Source organism: Rosa chinensis, chromosome 1, assembly GCF_002994745.2.
Source record: "Rosa chinensis cultivar Old Blush chromosome 1, RchiOBHm-V2, whole genome shotgun sequence".
Taxonomy (NCBI): Eukaryota; Viridiplantae; Streptophyta; class Magnoliopsida; order Rosales; family Rosaceae; genus Rosa; species Rosa chinensis.
This window is the reverse complement of record NC_037088.1, coordinates 18,908,114-18,918,018: the sequence shown is the minus strand read 5'-3', so window position 1 is coordinate 18,918,018 and position 9,905 is coordinate 18,908,114. Positions and strand designations below refer to the sequence as shown.

Below are 9,905 nucleotides of genomic sequence, written 5' to 3'. Positions count from 1 at the left end.
TTCCATAAGAAGGCCTCTCAAAAAAGGTCCCATAACAGAATCAAAGGTCTGCGGGATACACAAGGTGTCTAGCGCAATGATCCAGAGGGCATTCAAGAGTTTGTGCTAAAGTATTTTGGGGAGCTGTATACTACAAGTACTCTCGATGTTTAGGCGCAGCCGCGCAGGCCCAAGTGATCGATGCTGTTAATCCCAAGGTGACAGAGAGTATGAATGAGGCTCTGATACTGCCATTCACTTTGGAGAAAGTTCGAGTTGCACTGTTTCAAATGCATCTGTCCAAAGCTCCAGGGTCATATGGGATGTTCCTATTTTTCTTTCAGAAATATTGGGACATTGTTAGACCAGAAGTCAGTAATGCAGTTTTATGAAAGATGCTCCTACTGATTTTAATTTCACTCATGTTGTAATGACTCCTAAGTGCAAGGAGCCTCAAGAAATGTCCCAACTATGACCCATTGCTCTTTGCAATGTTTTCTATAAGATGGCTTCAAAAGTATTAGCTAATCTTTTGAAGAATATTTTGCCTTTGATCATGTCGAAGCAACAGAGTGTCTTTGTTCTAGGGCATTTAATTTCTGATAATTCCTTGGTAACGACGGAATTGGCTCATTATATTCATAATCTCCGGAGGTGCAAAGAAGGCTTCTTATCTCTTAAGCTTGATATTAGCAAAGCTACGATAGTCTTGCATGGCCTTTTCTATGTGCTATCATGGCGAAACTGGGATTTGATGCTTACTGGATTGATCTCATTATGTGTTGTGTCTCTACCACTCTCTACTCCTTTCTGATTAATGGGGAACTAAAGGGATTTGTACTTTTGTAGCTTTTAAGTATAGGCTTAAGGCAAGGAGACCCATTGTCTTCCTACTTGTTTAAGGTTCATCGGCTTTAATTTCTCAATTTGTACGAGATTGTTATTTTCACGAGCTGCATGTGTGTGATGGAGCCCCAGTGATTAGTCACCTCTTGTTTGCAGATGATAGCATGCTACATTCGAGGGCAACTTTGCAGGATTGTATACTCATCAAAAAGTTACTTAATATTTATGAGAGAGCTTTGGGGCAACATGTTAATATGGTAAAAAGCAGCGTGATTCTACTATTTAAATAGAATACCGTCACCCTTTGTTACTAAGAAATTGAAAGGAACCTTAGAAATGGAAAAAAGGGGGGAAAGTTAGGAAGAAACAGATGTAGAAATAGAAACAACTTCAAAAACGAGGGGGGACTAAAAAGGAGCAAGAGGGATCCATCGCAGCAGATCCTTCCCCTTCCATTTTTCAATTAGTTCATGTATTTCTCTTTCTTTACAGATAGAATTGGCTCAAACTCTTGAGGTGGAACAGGTACCATTCCATGAAAAATACTTGGGCTTCCGTACTTACGTTGGTAGATGCAAGAATGAGGCATTTACTTATATTAAAAACAGACTTACCAAAAAGCTCAAAGGGTGGAAATCAAAATTGTTAAGTGCTGCTGGCAAGGAGATTCTTTTAAAAGTGGTGGCTCAGGAGCTGCCATTATATGTTATGAATTGCTATCTTCTTCCTCAAGGTTCTGTGAGGAGTTACTACTGCTTTGTGCACAATTTTAGTGGGGAGATATAGATGATAAAAAGGCCACGGACTGGCGCAATTGGGAGGAGCTCTACAAACCTAAATGTCATGGGGGTCTAAAGTTTTGACATCTGCAATCCTTTAATCTTCCAATGCTTGCCAAGCAAGCATGGAGATATTTAAAAAATTCAGACTCCTTGGTAAGCCGATTATACAAAGCTATTTATTTTCCAAATTGTTATTTCTGGGAGGTAAACATGGATGCAGGCATCTCTTATTCTTGGTGAAGTATTCTTTATTCAAGAGATGTGCTAAAAGTTGGGATAAAAAGGCAAATTGAAGATGACTTACAGACTAATATATGGTCTGACCTATGGCTTCATGGGCATGATCGATCTATCTCTGTTTTTCAATCCCCAACTCACTTTAGTGGCTGATCTTATGAGGAGTCCAGGCCGCTGGAACGGTACATTAGTTGTCGCGTTATTCCCTCCTGATATTGCTACTGCAATCACTCGCATTCCCTTTAGTAATAGAATGAATTGTGATAGATAGAGTTGGGCACCTAATAAAAAAGGCTTATTTACAGTGAAGTATGCTTATAGAGTTGCTTGTGATCTTGCTTTGACTGAAATTGAGAATGGTTCTAACCATCCAGATAATCTATGGACAAAGGTATGGACTGGTCCGGTTCCAAGTAAGGTAAAGATCTGTGTGTAGAAGGTTTGTACCAACATCCTACCTACTAGAAGTAGATTAAGAGATAGAGTTGTGAATCTTGATACACAATGCCCCAGATGTGATGAGGAAGTGGAAGACCCTATGCATGCCTTAGTGGTATGTAATGCAGCCACCAAGGTACCCTTAGGCCATCTCCAGCTGTGAGGGGCTAAAATAGCCCCCGGCTAAATTTTAGCCCCCCATAATCACTATTCATATGAATAGTAAAGTCTATAATTTCTACCATCTCCAACTCTTAGGGCTATAATTTTAAATGCCCTATTATTTTATTGTTTTTCATTATGTATTTCTAATATATAGTATTTTATAACTATGCTACTATTTCCACTTATATAATTATTTTTTTTATCAAATATTATTAATTTTTTAGATAAGATTTTATCGTGCCACGTGTCACGTTGTAAGTAATTATTCAGATTCTTGATTAGATTTGTTTGTGTGTTTATCCCGATGTCATCTTGTCAAAATTTTCAGATTGGATTTTACGTGCCACGTGTCAAGATATAATTCATTTTCGAGATTTTCGACTAGATTTTATGCGACGCTTGTCCCGATGTCATCTTCTCAAAATGATAGAGGATAGATTTTGCTCGCCACATGTCAAGATATAATTCGTTATCGAGGATTTTGAGCAGATTTTATGTCCATATGGCATATCCTATCGTCCGCTCTAAAACTCAATAAAAGGCATGTCTTGGGTTCCATTCTTCACAATCTCAACTACTTCCTCTTCAATCACTTTCTTTCGTAGATATTTTAATCAAATTCTGTAATGAATTCCAATTGGGCTGCCAAGTGGGAGGAGATGACCTCCAAAGAAGAGGAGGAGATGCAAGAAGAAGAGGAGGAGGAGAAAGAGGTTGATGCAAGGCTCCGAATTGCAAATAAAATGATGGCGGATGCTGCAAATTGGTGGGCTTATGAGCAACTTCATCAACAACCACAGTGGGGTGGCTCAGTTGCAGGTCGCGCTTACAAAAATCGACAATGTGGGCAAGCAAACCAAAGGTTGTTGAATGACTACTTCGTGGATAATCCGGTGTTTAATGAGGTCGAGTTCAGACGACGCTACAGAATGAGGCGCAAAGTTTTCCTTCGCATGCTAGACGATGTTCAGACTGCCAACCCCTATTTTAGGCAGTCATATAATAATGCCAGCCAACCCAGCTTCTCACCCCATCAAAAGATAACATGCGCACTCCATATGCTTGCCAATGCATGCTCAGCAGATTCCTTGGATGAATCCTTTAGGATGCCCGAGTCAACTGCAATTGAGAACATGGGACAATTTTGTCACACTATTGTCATGATCTACCAGGGACGTTACCTCCAGGCACCCACCTCAGATGATTTGGATAGGCTTCTACAACGAGCTGAGAGACGAGGGTTTCCAGGGATGATCGGGTCGTTAGACTGCATGCATTGGCGGTGGAAGAATTGTCCCATAGGGTGGCAGGGAAGCTTCAGCGGCAAAGCAAAAAAACCCACCATTGTTCTGGAAGCCGTGGCAGATTTTGACACATGGATATGGCATGCATTTTTTGGGATCCCAAGAGCGCAAAATGATATCACTGTTCTCGGGCGTTCACCATTATTTGATGCCCTCACAACTGGCGAATCACCACACCTGGATTATGAAATCAATGGTAAGCATCACAATATTGGTTATTATCTTGCTGATGGTATTTATCCAAAATGGGCGACGCTTGTCCAATCAATTAGGCGTCCTGTATCTGAAGAAGAAGTGTATTTTTCCACTAAACAAGAGGCATACAGAAAAGATGTTGAAAGGGCATTTGGAATTCTACAAGCACGGTTTGCAATCATTCGTCAACCTGCTAGGGGGTGGAGTCTCGCAAAACTCAACTCAATTATGCTTACATGCATAATAATTCATAATATGATCGTGGAGGATGAGCGTCATGACTATTATGATGGTGATTCCGACGATGATGAACCTGATCCAAACAGGTCAAGAAGAACCCGGGCAAGAATTTATGATGGTCCAAATTTACCTCGCAACCCGAGAACCGGGCAAATCTCAATGGAGGAATACATGCATCGTTATAGGTTAATACGCTCTAGAGCTGCAAATAATGATCTACAACAAGATCTTATCAAGCATCTTTGGGCAACTAGAGGCCAACGACATCGATGAGCACCTACTTATGAGCGTCGTTTTTTATCTTTGTTTTGTTTGTGTGTGTGGTTGCAATAATTGACAATTTATTGTCATAATTTGTAGCTTGTTTTCTCATTGTTTTATATTGTTGTGTGGCTTGTTTAATTATGATGAATAAAAGATGTTTCAATTATACACTTTTTTTTAATGTATGACCCCAATGTACCTTGAATATAAATATCAAATAAATTTCCTACCAATTTATTTCTCAACTTGAAAAATACATCTTCATAACCTACAACAACTTAATCTTCATAACCCAAACACTTAACCTAAGCACAATTCACTTAAATTGATTAAATAAATTAAGCTTCATCTTCATCGGATGGCATTTGTGGACGATAGACATCGGATGTCTCGCCGGAATTTGGAAACAATTCACGTCCTCTTAGTTTGTGGAGAGCTTCTCTTTTCTTCCCATCAAAATACTCTTTACTCCTTGGAGTAAAATCAATGGTTTGCATCATTAAAATAGCCTCTAACCTAGCAACCTCTCTTCGATCCTCCCTTTTCTTCTCTCTTCTCTTCCTTTCCTCTTCCGCCTCTTTCATTTGTGCCGCCATTTCTCTCATTCCGGCAACCATTTCTTCTCCAATGGCTTTGACTTCCGCCTCTTTGCCCTTTTGCCTTGTTTTTCTTGCGGCATTTCTTCCCAAAGGCCTAGGAATTTGCGTTTGAGATGAAGTAGGAGAATCCTCAATGGGATCCACATCCTCCTCCAAAGAAATTGAGGTGTTTCGTTGAACCGGTGTTGGACCAAATTGTTCTTGAGGTGGATCTTGAAACGCCACCCAATCTTTGCACAAATTATAACAATTACCAAACTTAAATGGTTGTCCTCCGGAGTCGTCCCTATAAAAACTCTCGGCTTGCCATTGCTATCAAATTCCATAATAACAAAAATTGTCACAAAATTAAATTACACAACAAACACTAAAAAAAATATTAAAAAATATGTTTACAATTTTTCTCCCTAATAAATAAAACAATAAATTAATAAAAATAAAAACTCACTATATCTTGGAGATTAGCTCCGCTTTGATCCCTCCTTTCGGAACGCTTGAGACATTGGTGCCATTTGTTCATGTTTGGAAATATATGTTTTTTCCATCGAGAATTACAACTCTCTTCCGATCTTGCCTTCGGAAGTTTGGTGCCTTCATAATACTCCAAGTATGTTTGTTAGATTTGTGACCAAAGCCCTTCCTTTGATTGGTTGGTACCCTTCTCCATATCTTCCGAGACTTTGATATAAGCAATAGTAAGAGCTTCATCTTCTTTTGGCATCCAATTTCCTAATTTTTTTGTGGTGAAGGCCATTTTTGAACAAAAAAGATATGAGAGAAATTGCACAATGAGAAACAAGTAGTATTGGAGTGAGGAGGTAGAAAAAAAATGTGAGTGAAGGTGAGAAATGAAAATGGGAGTGAGGAGGTATTTATAGGAATATTTGATAGATTCTTTTATTATTTTTTCTGCAAATTAGCCGTTGTATTCAAGTAGGAAAAAAAAAAACAAACAAACAAACATTGCCCAACGGCTAGTTTCAAACTGACCAAAAAAAAAATTTCAAACGGCTACTTTTTAGCCGACCAAAAAAAAAAAAAAACCCAATGGTTAGACTTTTAGCTGACATCAGCATGCTGATGCTGACATCAGCCATGCAATTGTCAGCCATTCAAATAATCAGAATGGTTTTTTTTTGTGTCCAACGTGGTCCCCACACACACAAGCCCAAGGGCTAAAGAAGGGGCCATATATAACCCAGCCCATAGCCCTTTTAGCCCCCAAACTCATTTTTGTTATAGCATACCCCTCAATTGGAGATGGTTTTCACAATAATTTGGGCTATATCAACCCCATGGTCCTCAATTGGAGATGGCCTTACTTGCCTCAAACGGTCCTTTTATTCTTGGAACTAATAATGCTACAGTCTATGATTGGTTGGAGCAACCATCTCACTCCATTTCTAGACATCTCTGGGTACTTTGCTTATGTTTTTATGGGCCATTTGGAAGAATATAAACCAAATGGTGTGGAATGGCACCTTCAAACGGGCTCAGGAAATTATTCCACTAACTATGGGTTTGTGGGAGGAGTATTGTGCTAACCATGCAAAAACAGCTCCTACTTCAAGACCAAGATTGTGCAGATGGCAACGACCCCTTGTTGGGTTTATAAAATTAAATATTGATGCATCTTTTATCTCTCCTAGTCCTCTTGTTAGTTTGGGTGGCATATTTAGGGATACAGATAGTTCTTCTGTGGGTTGTTTCATGCATTTTGTGGAGTGAGTCTATAGTGCTAAGCATGCTGAATTGCTGGCATGTTTATATGGTGCCAAGATTGCAACAGAAAAAGACTTGGGACCCTTGATTATTGAATCAAATGCCTTGAGTTTGTCTTTGAGGTGAACTCTCAATCTGAAAGTTTGTCCGAGTTGGGAGTTCTAGTAGAAGACTTAAGGGAGACTCTATCCATTATGCATGTAGCACGGCTCATACACACTAGAAGGTCAGCCAACCAAGTATCCCACCTATTAGCTCAGGATGCAATGCAATTACAATGTAATTCTATTTTCTTATATGTTGCCCCTTCGTCTATGGAGAGTGCGTTGAATTTCGATTGTAATATTGTCTAATCAATGAAACAAATTTCATGCCACTAAAAAAATAATAATAAAAAATAATAATTATAAAAAACTACTCCAACCATGCAGTTATCCTTTTGTCATTAAACCATGCTCTTTTCCTCTCCCTTTCTTAAAAACTAAGAAGAGGTTTTTCCTATCTATATGTCTCAGGTGGATCTTGTTGTGGAGTAGCAAGAAATTTTATCAAGGAGGGTCAAAATTTTAATAGCCACAATTACCTTATTGTTCAAGTATATCTGGATTGTGTGTCTGGCCTAAACTTTAAGTTACTTGTCCAAGTTGTAATAGAGTTAGTCTTACAGATATTCTCGGAGATATCTTAGTCGATGTATGATTCAATTTCCTTGTAAGACTCATATTCTCTAGTTGTAATCCTCTATATAAAGAGGCCCCTATTATCAATGAATACACACAGCTTATTCTTTCCAGGTTTCGTTTTCCTAAAACACGTTAACAGCACAAAGCCCGAACCTTGAAACCCTAAAATCGCAACATTCAAACCCTAGCTACCTCCGCATCACACCTTGAAGCCCCCGATCCCAAGAGTCTAGAACCGGGGGCGAATCCTCCAGAACCGTCCGTCGAAAATCTAAACCGCTCTAGTTATCCTCACCTGCACACCCCTATGCCTCATCTGCGCATGCCCTTTCGCCCCTCCCCTGTCGGCTGGCCTCGCTACCCCTCACCTCTGTTACCCTTGCCTATCACACATGCACCTTCGTAGCCTTCGTGCACGCCTCAGCGCCCAGCGTAGCACCCTCATAGCCCCGCACCCCTATGCATCCTAGTAGTCTGTCCTCGCACCCCTGCGCCCCCGCGCCTCTGGTTAGCTTGGCCAGCAGAGCCTGTAGAAACTTCTGCCCACTACCAGTCAATTTCCAATAACCACCAGCCGGCGTCCGGCCAACATCGACCTCCGGCGAACTTTTTCAACCAGTTTTCCGGCCAAATTTCGGGCGACCCCAAAAAGAGGTATTTTTTATTAAATGTTCCCACTTTCAGTACTTTCAATTCCTTTTCTTTTTTTTTCAGGGACTTGCAACCTCCCTTCTTCTTTCATGGGGAGACCTAAGCCAATTTGTGGGTGTTCGTGCTATCTCCAAGCTTGCAGCTTGTTGAAACCTCCAAACTTATAGTTTGTTGAGAAAATACGATCGACCACAAACACATCATTAGTTTGATCTAATCCAATACCTCTTGGAATCAAATTTCTTGGGAGCAATTATGCCCAGAAATTCTCAAATTCTTAGGAGCGACTACGCTCAAAAAAATTTATTGTTTTCATGGTAGCCTTTTTCGCTCCGAGTTGAGGATGAGTAACGTGAACAAGTTGGACTTTGCTCCATTGGAGACAATAGGTTCTGGATATCACAAATGGGTTCGTGATGTCTGCCAGCATCTTAAGGCTCAAGGAATCTTAAATACGATTCTTGAGCCTAGCCAGAACTTGTCTACTCCTACAGAAGCTGCCGCTTTAGAAGCGAATAGAGCTAATTTTGAGGTAAACAAGGCAAAGGCCATCATCCTCATGACTCGTTACATGGATGACTTGCTCCAGAATGAGTACCTGAATGAAGAAGACCCCAGAAAGTTGTGAGTCGCACTCGAAAAGCGATTTGGCAACGTTCGTGACTCCCTACTTCCTAATTTATAAGTGAAATGGCACAACCTCTACGTTTATGATTTCAAGTCTGTTCTAGACTACAACTCAGAAGACTACGCATCAAGTCTTTGATGGAATTTTGTGGAAACAATATCACAAATGAGATGATGATCGAGATGACTCTCTCCACCTTCCCCATCTCTGCATGATGATGGTTGCCAAGAATCATAGAATAGATGTCAATGCAGGACACATCACAAGGTTTCATGACCTTATAGTTATTGGACCCATGAATGTAGCTGAGAAGCACGACAACATCCTTATGAAGAACTATAACTCTAGACACGTGGGAACCAAGTCTATTCTAGAGTCTAATTATAGTCGCGCCCCCAAGGGAGGGCACCAGGAGTGAAACCCTAACAATAGGGATAATTCTGGACGTCCTAGTCTATATTCTCAACCTAAAGTGGAAGGTAACTGCCAAGACAAGCGGACACAGAACTGTGGTGGTCAACATATGAAGAGAGAGAGAGAGAGAGAGAGAGAGAGAGAGAGAGAGAGTCTCTACTTATGGTGGTTATGCCACCAAGGAAAATAACCATCCAAAATGCACCCAAAGGGGCCTCGATCAAGGGAGCCAGACCATAAAGATACTTGTCTTCAATGTGGAGAGTCCGGACATTGGGCAAAGGCATGTAATGCATCCCAGAAAGTTGCAAATGCGTATAAGGTGTATCGTGAAGCAAGGGAAGCAAATTATATGGAGCAAGAAGATCAAGATGGTGATCTCAATCTAAGGGTGGAACACTTCAAAGGCCAAGATCAAGAAACAGGCAATTTTGTATAAGTCTTTTATTTTTTCCAAGAGATGTAATAGGCGTTTGCCATATAACTTTTGTTGTAAATGCCAATGGTTTAGTTTATCTTCAACTAGGCTCATCCAAACTAAGTGTGATGTCTAGGAAGGTTTTGAGATAAGTGGTACTTAAAGGAGCCTTGCTCCACCGACATCTCTCTACTCACCTGGTCACATTTATTTTGGAGTTACCGAAAGAATTCAAACGACTACCATTGTTTTGCATTAGCTAGTTTTTGGATTAGATTTTCTTTGATTAAAGAGACAATGATGTATTCCATTGGCTTATGAATAAAATTTGGAGTTCTTT

At 40.2% G+C, this 9,905-nt stretch overlaps 1 protein-coding gene across 1 annotated transcript; it reads left to right on the top strand.

The window, feature by feature from the left end:
- The first annotated feature begins 3,073 nt into the window (after positions 1 to 3,073).
- LOC112181998 lies at positions 3,074 to 4,574 on the top strand. Its single transcript, XM_024320425.2, has one exon. The coding sequence runs from the start codon at positions 3,074 to 3,076 to the stop codon at positions 4,457 to 4,459; it is 1,386 nt and encodes a 461-aa protein (XP_024176193.2). The 3' UTR covers positions 4,460 to 4,574.
- Positions 4,575 to 9,905: the final 5,331 nt, after the last annotated feature.

Coding starts and splice junctions, on each gene's coding strand:
- LOC112181998 (XM_024320425.2), top strand. CDS start 3,074: ATGAATTCCAATTGGGCTGCCAAGTGGGAGGAGATGACCTCCAAAGAA.